We start from the raw sequence: 13,946 nt of genomic DNA on the forward strand, positions 1-13,946 counted from the left end.
ACACACAGTGTCACACACACACAGTGTCACACACACACAGTGTCACACACACACAGTGTCACACACACAGTGTCACACACACAGTGTCACACACAGGCACGGACACTATCGCCAGTCGAATAAGCGGACAAGGCGATCAGAACCCGAGTCGACCATGGCGGAGCGGTGAGTGTCCGACGTAAGACTAATCAAAGTCAAGCGAAACAATTAGTCCCGCAAACACACAGTTCCAGTGAGGCACAGCGATCAGTCCAAATGATTTCTTTAAATGAGGCAAAGAAGGCAAGAAACAGAGCAGCAGCAAAGCAGCAGCGGTTCTATGGGCGGATTAGTCGGCGCTGCGCCGCTACAGTCAGTCACCCGGTCAGGCAATCCCGGCCAACACAGCGTGGAACAGAGGGATCGACGCTCCCCGAGAGCGACCAGCGGCAGACAGTGAGTGGCACACGGAGCGGTGAACAGCGCGCAGCCAGCAGCAACACCCAAGCGAACCTGTCACCACACGGACGCGGACATGGAGGAAGCACAGGAGTGACGCGACCCAGCCTCCAGCAAGCAGAAGCCTGACAGGGGCTTTACACACGGTCTCCCACCGTGATTGGTTGGAACTGCAGCACACCTGACAGTTATCAGGACAACTAACTACATGTTGCCACAGAAGGAAGGAAAGACACAAACTAGGGAGAGAAAGAGACAAGGTTAATGACATATAAAAAGTCATATTCATACCCTGAGTGTGAGAGAGTGAATGTGCGTGCACCACAGGAAAATCCCCCAGCAGTTTAGTTCTATAGCAGCATAACTAAGAGATGGTCCAGGTTTCCCTGAACCAGCTCTAACTATAAGCTTTATCAAAAAGGAAAGTTTTAAGTTTAACTTTAAAGGGGACATATTATGCAAAATCAACTTTTTAACCATTTTAATACTGATATTTGGGACTCTGGGGGCCCTACCAGTCGCCAAAGTGTGGAAAAACAATACTCAGTCATGTTTTCGTGGTTCCGCTTACTGTAAGTATAGGCGATAAAACGCTCGATGTTGAATTCCCTGCGCTTATGACGTCAGCATGCGCATTTCACCGCGAATGTTACCGCCCCACCAGTACGTTTACTTCGCAAGCTCCACCTTAGCTCCACCTTGTCCCTGCGAGAGTGCAGGCGAGGGAGAAAGAGCGGTATTATGTCAACGCGGCGGGACAAGTGTGCTGCACAGTGGAGCACAGTGTTTTACAGAGGATTTTATATATGAAGCTAATGTGCCGGATAAAGTCAGCAAACGTGTGTTCACATCAGTATTTAGTCAGCGACGTACAAACACACACATTGTTAAGAAAAGGTCACATAGAGGTCATAACTGACCATTCTGACACGTCCTAATTAAACATATTTGTTCAGTACGTCCTCCATGACCGGAGCACAGACTCAGTCTGATACAATCACATAAAGCAGCTGTTTATGCAGCTCGCCGCTGACTCTCTGTGCAGCGGTGCTACACTCTCTGTGTCACCGATAGCCTAAACTGCCGCTGGCGATCAGCTGATCGCCACCACTGATCGCCAGCTCGCCGGAGCACCGGAGCTGGTCAGTGGTGGTGAGGTCTCCGGAGCACAGTCTCCGGTCTGATACAGCAACATACATTTTATTCAGCGCGCCGCTGGCGAGTTTAGGCTATCGGTGACACAGAGAGTGTAGCTTTATGTGATTGTATCAGACTGAGTCTGTGCTCCGGTCATGGAGGACGTACTGAACAAATATGTTTAATTAGGACGTGTCAGAATGGTCAGTTATGAGCTCTATGTGATCTTTTCTTAACAATTTGTGTGTTTGTACGTCGGTGAAATACGTCCCCTGACTAAATACGGCGACCGCTGGTCGCAGTCTGATGTGAAGTGGTGCGAACACACGAACACACGATCTGATACAGCAACATACAGTTTATTCCGCTTACACGGTGATCGCCACCGCTGATCGCCAGCTCGCCGGAGCACCGGAGCTGGTCAGCGGTGGTGAGGTCTCCGGAGCACAGTCTCCGGTCTGATACAGCAACATAAAGTTTATTCAGCGCGCCGCTGGCGATCAGCGGTGGCGCGTTACGCGGTGATCGCCAGCTCGCCGTCTCTTCCTGTGACGGCACTCTCGCTGACATGTTGATATTGTCAGAGAGCTAGTGGAGGGAGGGGGAGACGAATAGAGCTGTAAAGCGCTGTAAAGAGGACAAATCAGAAACCCCCTGGAAGAAGTGGGTGTGTGTTTGCCTGTGTCTCATTTGCATTTGCAAACACCAAACTCATTCAATAACACATTTCAAGTGTTATTGAGCCATCGAGTATTGTTACGATGGCGCCGCGGATGGTTGCCTCGGTGTGTTGGTGCGCGTTGTTTTGTCTTGTTTTGTGTTTTAACTCCGTCTTTTGCGATTCTACCCGGAGCTCTTTCACCAGAGAAGAGCTCATGAACATCAGGGTAACAACACCAGCGGACTTATTTCCTACTTTTCTTCTCCCCACACTGGAAATTTTGGACATTATGGTCAAAGGTGTGCTCACCTTTGTCCACGCAGTGAAACGCCGGAGGAGAGGGAAACGGGCCGGTGCGCTCGTGCGTCTTCGCCAGCGCGGATTACGCACATCGCTACCGGGAATATTTCTCTCTAATGTGCGTTCACTGGCCAATAAACTGGACGAATTACAACTGCTGTTGGGAAAAAACAGGGACTTCTATTCATCGGCTGTTTTGTGCTTCACGGAGACGTGGCTGTGTGGATTAATACCGGACTCTGCGCTGCAGCTGGCAGGCTTCCAACTCTACAGAGCGGACAGAGACACGGAACTTTCCGGCAAAACTAAAGGTGGAGGAATCTGTTTTTACATCAACAGTGGCTGGTGCAACGACGCGACAGTGATTCAGCAGCACTGTTCTCCTGACCTGGAATCTTTTATCATAAACTGCAAGCCTTTTTATTCACCCCGTGAGTTTGCTTCATTCATTCTGGTCGGTGTTTACATCCCACCGCACGCCAGCGTGCAGGACGCACAGCGCATGCTCGCCGATCAGATACTGTGTGTGGAGCGGATCAACCCGGACTCCTTAGTTATTGTCCTAGGCGACTTTAACAAAGGAAACCTCACTCGCGAACTCCCCAAGTACAGACAGTTTATTAAATGCCCGACCAGAGAGGAGAACATTCTGGATCACTGTTACACCACAGTCAGGGATGCTTATCACGCCGTCCCCCGTGCTGCACTGGGACACTCTGACCACGTCATGGTCCACCTGATTCCTGCTTACAGGCAGAAACTAAAGCTCTGCAAACCTGTAGTGAGGACATCAAAGAAGTGGACCAGTGAGGCTGTGGAGGATCTACAGGCGTGTTTGGACTCTACTGACTGGGATGTATTCAGGACTGCTACCAACAGTCTGGATGAGTACACAGAGGCTGTGACGGCATACATCAGCTTCTGTGAGGACTGCTGTATTCCATCATGCACTAGGGTGAGTTACAACAATGACAAACCCTGGTTCACAGCCAAGCTCAGAAGGTTAAGGTTGGATAAGGAAGAGGCCTTCAGGAGTGGAGACAAAGACAGACTTAAAGAGGCAAAGTACAAGTTTAGCAAGGCGGTGAAAGAGGCTAAACGACTGTACTCTGAGAAGCTCCAACACCAATTCTCAGCCAACGACTCTGCATCTGTCTGGAAAGGGCTTAGGCAGATCACCAACTACAAGCCTAAAGCCCCCCACTCCTTTAACGACCAACGCCTAGCCAACGACCTGAACGAGTTCTACTGCCGCTTTGAAAGACAGAGGGACAGGCCTGAAACCATCCCCCACAACACCTCCCAACTCCCCCAGCTCCAGTGTTTCACCTACACCTCCCCCACCTCAGCAGGGGCCTGGGCATCTCCACCAATGCCCACCTTAAAGGTCCCCCCCTCCACCTCCCCACCCACCTCAGTGTTGACTCTTTCCATCCATGAGAGGGACGTCAACAAACTCTTCAGGAAACAGAATCCCAGGAAAGCAGCTGGTCCGGATTCTGTCTCCTCATCCAGCTTGAAGCACTGCGCTGATCAGCTGTCTCCAGTGTTCACAGACATTTTCAACACCTCATTGGAGACATGTCACGGGCCAGCCTGCTTCAAGACCTCGACAATAATCCCTGTTCCCAAAAAGCCAAGGACCACAGGACTCAATGACTACAGACCCGTCGCCCTGACCTCTGTGGTTATGAAGTCCTTTGAGCGGCTTGTGCTTTCACACCTGAAAGCCATCACCAACCCCCTCCTGGACCCACTGCAGTTTGCCTACAGAGCCAACAGGTCTGTAGACGATGCAATCAATCTGGCCCTCCACCACATCCTCCAGCACCTGGACTCTGCAGGAACCTACGCCAGGATCCTGTTTGTGGATTTCAGCTCTGCCTTCAACACCATCATCCCGGCTCTGCTCCAGGAGCAGCTCTCCCAGCTGAGCGTGCCTGACTCCATCTGCAGGTGGATCACTGACTTCCTGTCTGACAGGAAGCAGCATGTGAAGCTGGGAAAACATGTCTCCGACTCACAGGTCATCAGCACCGGATCCCCCCAGGGCTGCGTTCTTTCTCCTCTGCTCTTCTCCCTGTACACAAACAGCTGCACCTCCAGTCACCAGTCCGTCAAGCTCCTGAAGTTCGCGGACGACACCACGCTCATCGGACTCATCTCTGATGGTGACGAGTCCGCCTACAGGTGGGAGGTTGACCAGCTGGTCACTTGGTGCAACCAAAACAACCTAGAGCTCAACGCTCTAAAGACAGTGGAGATGGTTGTGGACTTCAGGAAGAACTCAGCCTCACCTGCACCCATCAACCTCTGTGACTCCACAATTGACACTTCGCTTCCTGGGAACTATCATCACCCAGGACCTCAAGTGGGAGCTGAACATCAGCTCTCTCATCAAAAAAGCCCAGCAGAGGATGTACTTCCTGCGGCAGCTGAAGAAATTCAACCTGCCAAAGACAATGATGGTGCACTTCTACTCCTCCATCATTGAGTCCATCCTTCACCTCCTCCATCACCATTTGGTACGCTGCTGCCACGGCCAAGGACAAGGGCAGACTGCAGCGTGTCATTCGGTCTGCAGAGAAGGTGATCGGCTGCAATCTTCCATCTCTCCAGGACCTGTTCGCCTCCAGAACTCTGAGGCGTGCAGGAAAGATTATGGCTGATCCCTCCCACCCCGGACAGAAACTCTTTGAGTCACTCCCCTCTGGCAGGAGGCTGCGGTCCATCAGGACCAGAACCTCACGCCACAAGAACAGTTTTTTCCCGTCTGCTACTAGCCTTATCAACAAGGCCCGGAGACCCCCCCTGACACTCTGACTCCTCACACTCCTCCTCTGCCTCTACATGTCACATTATCATTACATCCTTTTATGCGTTATATTAACGTCATTACCATTACTATTACTTATTACACTTTGCACTGTTACTCACTTCTGCCCAGTCGTACTGCTCTTTACTGCTCTTTACTGCTCTTTCTGTAGTGCTCTTTTTCATCTTTAAAAACATTTATATACTGTGTATATATACGTTTACTGTTCACTTTTAAAAATTTTTGTATGCTTGTTATGCGCCAATGACACCAGAACAAATTCCTTGTATGTGCAAATCGTACTTGGCAATAAAGCTCTTCTGATTCTGATTCTGATTCTGATTCTGATAAAGGGACCATGCACGAAAACCGAGCGTTCTGAGGGGCGGGTTTAGCAGGGTTATTGAACTACTATGATTCTTCATCCTTATGGTATTTTGACCAAAGCATGTCACTGACATGTTCATTAGGACACCAGGGAACTATTTTAATGGGGGAAATAGGGTATAATATGTCCACTTTAAATACAGAGAGAGGCTCCGCCTCCCGAACTGTCATTGGAAGCTGCTTCCACAGGAGAGGAGGAGCCTGGTAACTGAAGGATCTGCCTCCCATTCTACTCTTACAGACTCTGGGAACCACAAGTAAACCTGTATTTTGTGACCTAAGTGGTCTATTAGGGTGATAAGGTAAGACTAGGTCTTTCAGGTATGAAGGGGCGTGACCATTAAGTGCTTTGTACGTGAGGAGGAGGATTTTAAATTGAATTCTAAACTGTACGTGGAGCCAGTGTAGAGAAGCTAACACTGGAGTTATATGGTCTCTCTTTCTAGTTCCTGTCAGAACTCGTGCTGCAGCATTTTGAATGAACTGAAGGATTCTAACACACAACATCCTGATAATAAGGAATTACAGTAACCTAGATGTAACAAAAGCATGAAATGAATAATTTCTTATGTACTTTAGGACAGTCGTTAACTCCATGTGAGGAATGGTAATGGACTTCAATGGGGCTTTTACATTAAGGTGTATTTACAGAGATGTATTGTTTCAATATGAATTTGTAGTGCAGACTAAACTAACAGCTGTCCTTTTTGTGAATTATATTAAATTAAAATATTGCATGTTTTGAGTAGGCTAATAATGTTTATAGGGGATGATAACAATAGCTGTACATGTAGTTTGCACTGATTATCTGTAGAATAACCCTAGAAGTGGTCATAACGTTTTGTATTTTCTTTTTTATATATATAATATTTTGTTCGTTTTTTATCTTGACATTTTCCTGAGTTTTTTCACCTTATACAGTTGAACTGGAAAGATATACAGGTTTTTTTAAAAAAAATCTCTTTCATAAAACACATGGATACACATAAACATATTTACATTGTAAACATAAAATAAAGATCCAAGAAACATTGGGAACGAAAAATGCGTGCTTCCGGTATGGTCGCTTTTATTTTGAAAGGCTTCGAATCAACTTCCGGTCCTGACAGTGCAGGAGACCTCACAGTGCAGGTCTGCAACGAAGGGTCCTGACAGTGCAGGTCTGCAGCTAGACTGTCTTGACCAGTGAATGTGTTCAATTCACAGTTATCATTCTATTAATATCATTCTTACATTGACATTATATTCATATAATACATTCAAGTCCACAAACAGCCTGTGGCCAAGGGGAAAGGGAACTTGACTTGTAACCGGAGGGTCGCCGGTTCAAATCCCCACCCGGCCAAAAAGGGCTGGGGTACCCCTGAGCAAAGTACCCAACCCCCAATGCTCCCCGGGCTGCCACCCACTGCTCCTAATTCTAGGATGGGTCAAAATGCAGAGGAATACTTTCCCTAAGGGGATTAATAAAAACTAACTTTAACTTTAAACGTAGATGTAGAACTCTCGCGCTGCCTCTTTATTCCAAGTAGGTCCAGCTGCAGACCCGCAGAACCACGCCCCTTCACTCAACGAAACGCCCCTTCACTCAACGAAACGCCCCTTCAAACTACACGACACTCTGATTGGCTCTCAAGAGACTGCGTCTGAAACGTGATGACGTTTACTAACGTGATGACGTTTACTAACGTGATAACGTCTTCTTTTATTGAAACTTTATTTACACACGCGTATCTCATGGACACTTGTTGACAAGAGACTTTTATCCCGGTGTGCGACAGGAATAGAGGAGAATAAATACTCGTGTTGACTTCTATGAACACAGAAATGTTCTTTCTGTGAAATTTGTGAATAATTAATGTCATTTTGTAAACTATGAAATGTTATAGCCAAACTGCTAAAATATATAAATGCTGATTGGAAAAGTTCTTTGAACATCACGTTTACACAATATAGTATCACGTTTATGTGATATAATATCACGTTTATGTGATATAATTATCATGTTTATACAATATAATATCATGTTTATGTGACATAATTATCACGTTTATGTGATATAATTATCACGTTAAGACAATATAATATCACGTTTATGTGATATAATTATCACGTTTATACAATATAATATCACGTTTATGTGACATAATTATCATGTTTATAAAATATAGTATCACGTTTATGTGATATAATTATCACGTTTATACAATATAATATCACGTTTATGTGATATAATTATCACGTTTATACAATATAATTATCACGTTTATACAATATAATATCACGTTTATACAATATAATATCACGTTTATACAATGTTTATACAATATAATATCACGTTTATACAATATAATATCACGTTTATACAATGTTTATACAATATAATATCACAAATTCCACTTTGAACACACACTTTGAATAATTTCATTTGTTTTTGCAAACTTCCAACATCATGGCAACCTGTATGTTACAAAAAGGTGTGTTTAATATAGGCCTACATTTATTGAATGTCTTATTAGTCTGTAGTTTGACATGTTGTTCAACTGGACAGAACAACGATTAGAACTAATAAAAGTCTACTTGATCAGGTCTTTAATCTGAAAGAAACCCTCCTTAAATTCTGTGCTGGTGTGGTCCAGGTGGTGGTAGACAGAAGTTAAGTAGACAAGATCTGCTGAGTATGTCATTAAGGAGATGTTACCTATTTCCAGGAAGATATGTGACACATTGGTATCTGAATCAAACCCAGCCAGTTGGACATCAGTGGGTCTTTTGATGAAAGTAAAACAAATGCACTGAAACCCTTGATTCTGCACAGAAAGTTGTATAACTTTCAAATCCATGTAATGAATACAAGTGATGAATGATATATTTTCTTTATTTTATACACAACAGACTATCCAGCAGACACATTCACTACCCAGGGATTACAGGCGCCTGAGGAATTCCTCACACTCCAAGGCTTTCTTGTAATTGCTCAGGAAGCTATCCAGTTTCTGCCTCGCTTTTGAGGAAATGTGGCTCTGAAGCTGTTCCCCAAGCTGGGTTATCTCGCTGACAAGACAAAATGATATAGCAAAATAATGAAGTCGTTAAAGACACTCAAATACATAATAAGATATAAACTGAAAATTGGATTAACAGTTTCCTAAACTATCCGGCTTACCTTGAGTCAAACTCTGTGCCACGCATGTACATCTCCTTGGCTTTGTCCAGGGAGATGGAGTGAACAGCTCCGAGGGCATGTACTGTTGCCTGTGGCATGAAGATTAAGATTTAAGATTGTGTTAGACAGTGACCATGTGTTAAAAGGAGACAGACATATGCAGTCATATAACACATGTAGTCTACAAATCAGTGTCAGTGTCTGAGATCTCACCTCTGGCAAAAGTACATCCATTACGAATGCCACTGGATCTGCAGACTTCTTGTCTGTCTCAGTACGTTCAAGTACTTCAGACAAGAAGTGCATGACTTTGTCCACTTGTTCATCATCTTCAAAAAGAAGGATGACCCTGTCCTGTTTCTTGGCCCAAGGAGACACCGTGTTGCCTGTGATGATGTTCTATAAAAATTGTTTAGGATTTTAGTTTGGGTATTCATATACAAATACACAAACACCACACTAAATGCCATTGTCACTCACTTTAAGGTGTTGCAGCATGCCCTGATCCTCTGTGATTACACTGGTTAACAGACAACATGCCTCGCGTCGCTTCTGTTGGGCTTGTTGGGCCCTTTCCTAAAATTAAATTACACATAATATGCAACACTGAATACATGTGATTAAGAACTTTGAATAAGACATTTTCTTTCCCTGATTATTTGCACTTCCTCTGATAAGAGGTGTCATCCTGGCTGGCAACTTGTTTGGCCACAGTAACATCACTGCCCTAAATGGATATACAGATAAGCCTGTCTGAGAGGCAAATTGTTACATTACTTCTGAGAACAATCATTATTATCAGGGGCATCTATAAAAATGCAGGAATCTTGAAACTTTTTCTCAATATCTAAATTCTTAACAAGAGTGAAAATAAAATACACATTGACTTAAGATTCTACACACATGAAGTACAGTACACATAGATGAAATGGTGGTTTACTTTACTTTACTTATTTTGAGTTTCTGATACTCAAATGGATGAGTTGAATAGTTTGATGGTCACAGTTATCCATGGTCAGGACAAACAGAAATAACATCACATTTAATAATACATAAGGCTCATGGGGAAATTAAAGCCTTGCAGCGTTGAAATGAAAAAAAAATTTGATAATTTAGGACTTACCACCATACTCCACCATTGACCTTTGGTGTCCCTGCAGATGAGCCACAAGCTTTGCATAGCTCCCCTTTTTTGTGCAGATCAGACACTGATAAGTGTCCGAGTCGCATCTCCTCAGCTCAGGGTCTGCTCCTTCACTGAACGTAGTGTTGCTCTATAAGAGAAAATGTAAATTAAAATTGTATTTTGTATTTTTAACATGGAAACATTTTAAATCCAGAATCAAGTAGTAATACACTGGACTGCATTTGCCTTTAAGACTTTCCCTGTCCTAAAATATATGCAGGCTAACTGAAATAAATCAAATCAAATGACACTGTTGACTGTGATTCAACAGAACTTCTCATTTCTAAACATGAAAAATATTATTCATCATCAAATCTTTTATCTTAACAATTGTAGAACTGAGGTCACACGTTTTCAAATGAGCAAAGCTGTGTGCAACTTGTCAGAGTCATTTAAAGATTAAAAAACAGATAAATACTAATATATAGAGATCATATAGTTTATCGTATACGTTTCTTGGTTGAAAATGAGACAATGTTATAACCTGTACATATAAATAAAAGAAAAAAAGGAAAAAAAGAAAAAAAAGGGAGAAAATCGCTGCGTCTTGCTTGCTGTTACAATCGCTATCGTTACAGCATGCAGACATTACTGGTTAATAAACTGCACTTGATTGATTTAATGGATACAAATAATGACTATTCATCCAGTGTTCAATATCAAAATGTGTTTTTTATCCATTCTTACCTTTTCCTCCGTCATTTTCCCGTGTTTTTCCCGTGTTACTTTTTCGGGTTCTCTCTTCATACTCGGTCAACGTAAACTTCATCACGTTTCAGACGCAGTCTCTTGAGAGCCAATCAGAGTGTCGTGTAGTTTGAAGGGGCGTTTCGTTGAGTGAAGGGGCGTTTCGTTGAGTGAAGGGGCGTTTCGTAGACCCTTCTCCTTTATTTCCTGCTCGACTCATTTCCTGTAAGAGAAAGTGAAAGTAACTATTCTGTAACTTTGCTTCAGTCGCCATTTGAACTGCGCAGCACGAGGACAGACTGGTGAGTGATGACGTGATTATGATGATAATATATGATGATATATGATGATATATGATGATTTAGTGCGTGTGAGTCAAGTACCTTAAAGTGAGACTTGAGTAAAAGTCTTAAAGTTTGACATTTACTCTACTTGAGTATCAAAAATCATTTCTGATATAAAATGTAGTCAAAGTTGCTAGAAATAACAAAGTTGCAGTACAAATACGTGGAATGTGTACTTAAGTACAGTCATGAAGTATATGTACTGCTTAATCCTGACAGATTAGAATGGAAACTTCCACAAGTGCGTCATGTTTTCTTCTTTATGTCAATTCTACTCAAGCGTCCAAACCGAAACATAAAGTCCCGTCAAACGCGAACACAATGTTAAATGAGATTAAATGAACGATTATAAATGATCATTTGGATTAAAAGTGAAATAATAATGTCATATATTCATATTATATATTTTTATGAAAATAATGACATGATTGAGTAGGTTCAAGTACTATAAGTGTTTAATGCACAAGTCGTATGAAGTACTTTTACTGTGAACCTTTGAAGTAATCCAGGGTCAAAGTTCACTTTGCTCTCAAAACTGAGCTCATCAGCTGACTTGAATGCAGACAACAGCCCTTCAGTCACATACAGAGTAGCCTAGCACCATCTACTGGCACAAATATGTAAGTGACATGAACAGCAGGTTTCATAAAACACCTTCTCTGACAGAAAACTCCTGATGTGTTACAGTTTTCTCTCGTGTGATCACTGGACTGAACACAGATCCACATCAGACGTCCTCCAGGAAACATGAAGGAGATTTTCCACTCAAACTGAGAGGTAACTCTTTAAAGTGCTTTCAATATGATGCTTTGAGTGGAGCAGTGATAAGTCAGTGAGGAGCTCATTTGCACAGACTCATGACAACAACAAAGAGAAGACGTGCTTTTTATATATGAGGTTTACACTTTACAGTAGAAAACAAGTTATTCTCTGTAAATCTGTATATTGGGACGGTTTATTCAATTCAATTGTATTTGTATAGCGCCAAATCTTAACATACATGATCTCAGGTCTGTACATAGACAACATCAAGGAGAGCAGAGAAACACAACAGTTCACACAATGAGCAAACACTAGTCATCAGTGGAGAGAAAAAACTCCCTCTTAACAGAAGAAGAAATCTCTGACAGAACCAGACTCACACATGTGCGGTCATCTGCCTCGACCGGTCGGGGTGAAAGGAAAATGGGGGACAGAGGAGAGGTGGGGGACAGAAAGGGGGGAGAGAAAGGACAAGAGGGAGATGAGGTAGAGACACACATCTTCTAAATTTCTGCATCAGTAAATCTGTGATCAACCTGTGTGTGTGTGTGTGTGTCTCAGAATGACTGAAGTCCAGCAGATGAGTGGTTGTGTGGAGGAAGACGAGGACAGAGCAGAGTCTCCAGGACCCAGCGGTCTGTCTGTGAAGAGTGACCAGTCTATGGGAAAACCTATAACCTTTAGTCATGAACCTGGAGCCTCAGAGACAAAGTAAGAGACACTTTGTCCTGTGAAGAAGTCACAACCAAACCTGTGTCCTCACAAAGACAGAATCACACACACACAGCTGTTTTACCGTCATAAAAACTTTTGTCCTGAGAAAACTTGTAACAATGCACTGACAACAAGACAACAACAGACTTTGTTGTGCGCTAAACACAATAAACGAGTGGAAAACTCAACTAGAAGTGAGTGAAAAAGTCACTAGAAAGTTTCATGTGATTGGTTCTACAACGACATCAAAGTCATTTGTCATCAGCTGTGAGTTTTTAAACCAGCTGCAGTTGTCCTTGGGTCACATGACTCACTGCACGTCATCATGATGACATCCATTGTATTGATCTTTGTCTAAATGTTCAGAAATAGCAGGCTTGATCATATTGACCATAACTCTTTGGAAACACTGTATTTCCTGTACTTGTTTGTGTTGTTTTCAGCCGGACATGAGAGCTTCAGCACAGGAATGATAATAGAACGCTTCCATAGCTCTGGAACAACAGGATTCTCTGTCAGTTTTTCAAAGATTGCACAGAAAGCATCATGAAGTTCAGGAGAGCAGTTTTTTAGCACAGAGGCTGAGAAACCATCAGGTCCTGTAGATTTCTGACTACCGTCATGTCTAAATGCTGACTGTACCTGTAGAGCAGGGCCGTCACACTCTAATGACCTGGGGGCCAATGAGCGTCTATTCTGGTCAAGAGGGGGCCGGACTACGGAACATAGAGTCGTCAAAAAACAAGTGTTCAGTAGCACGAGCTTCAAGTTAAAACACAATCTTGCATCATGATATCACACGTATACTTTGTGATACTGTTTATGATACAAAATCAATCTGTTCATATCAAATACACATTTATTTCAAATGACGCAAATAATAACGTGGATGTCGGCAGAGCAAGGTCATACAGCGGCGACACGTGGCGAACCCAGATCAGCACGAACTTAAAGGAAAAGAAAGAAGACGCTCTTCTCCATCACTCTGCTCCACGCTCATGAACTGCAATCAGACGCAGCTTTGATTGAACATGCTCAGTATCACAGGTGGCTCGTCACTTTCACACATGAAGTTTGCCCAACATCAATAAACAATCAATACAAATAAACAAAGAATAACTGAGGGCACAGTTCAACAGTGGACAACTGTAATGAAACCATCAAACTAGGACTGATGATGGGGAGTCGGGGAGTGCAGCAGTTCCCTGACCTCACTTTTGAATCCACGGAACCTTTTGACAACTTTTCACCTTTCATGTGTCAAGTACAAATTGGTGCTTTATAATAATAATAATAATAATAATAATATAATGATAATAATAATAATGATGATAATACATATTATAATA

The 13,946-nt window shown here is 43.1% G+C and overlaps 1 protein-coding gene and 1 long non-coding RNA gene across 2 annotated transcripts in view; both read right to left on the reverse strand.

The window, feature by feature from the left end:
* LOC122786672 overlaps window positions 1–761 on the reverse strand; it is a 5,740-nt gene extending 4,979 nt beyond the window's left edge. Inside the window, exon 1 of the long non-coding RNA XR_006362470.1 lies at window positions 730–761. This is a non-coding gene — a long non-coding RNA (uncharacterized LOC122786672). The remainder of the gene's footprint in view (window positions 1–729) is intronic.
* A 7,839-nt stretch (window positions 762–8,600) lies between these two features.
* On the reverse strand, window positions 8,601–10,907 carry LOC122786667 (PWWP domain-containing DNA repair factor 3A-like). The gene is made up of 6 exons (XM_044053127.1): window positions 10,778–10,907; window positions 10,028–10,178; window positions 9,385–9,480; window positions 9,118–9,303; window positions 8,905–8,993; window positions 8,601–8,792 (listed from the first exon to the last, which is right to left on the reverse strand). Exons 2-6 carry the CDS (start codon window positions 10,082–10,084, stop codon window positions 8,666–8,668), a joined length of 555 nt encoding a protein of 184 aa, XP_043909062.1. The 5' UTR covers window positions 10,085–10,178; window positions 10,778–10,907; the 3' UTR covers window positions 8,601–8,665.
* Window positions 10,908–13,946: the final 3,039 nt, after the last annotated feature.

The sequence above is a fragment of the Solea senegalensis genome, linkage group LG20, assembly GCF_019176455.1.
Source record: "Solea senegalensis isolate Sse05_10M linkage group LG20, IFAPA_SoseM_1, whole genome shotgun sequence".
Classification (NCBI taxonomy): Eukaryota; Metazoa; Chordata; class Actinopteri; order Pleuronectiformes; family Soleidae; genus Solea; species Solea senegalensis.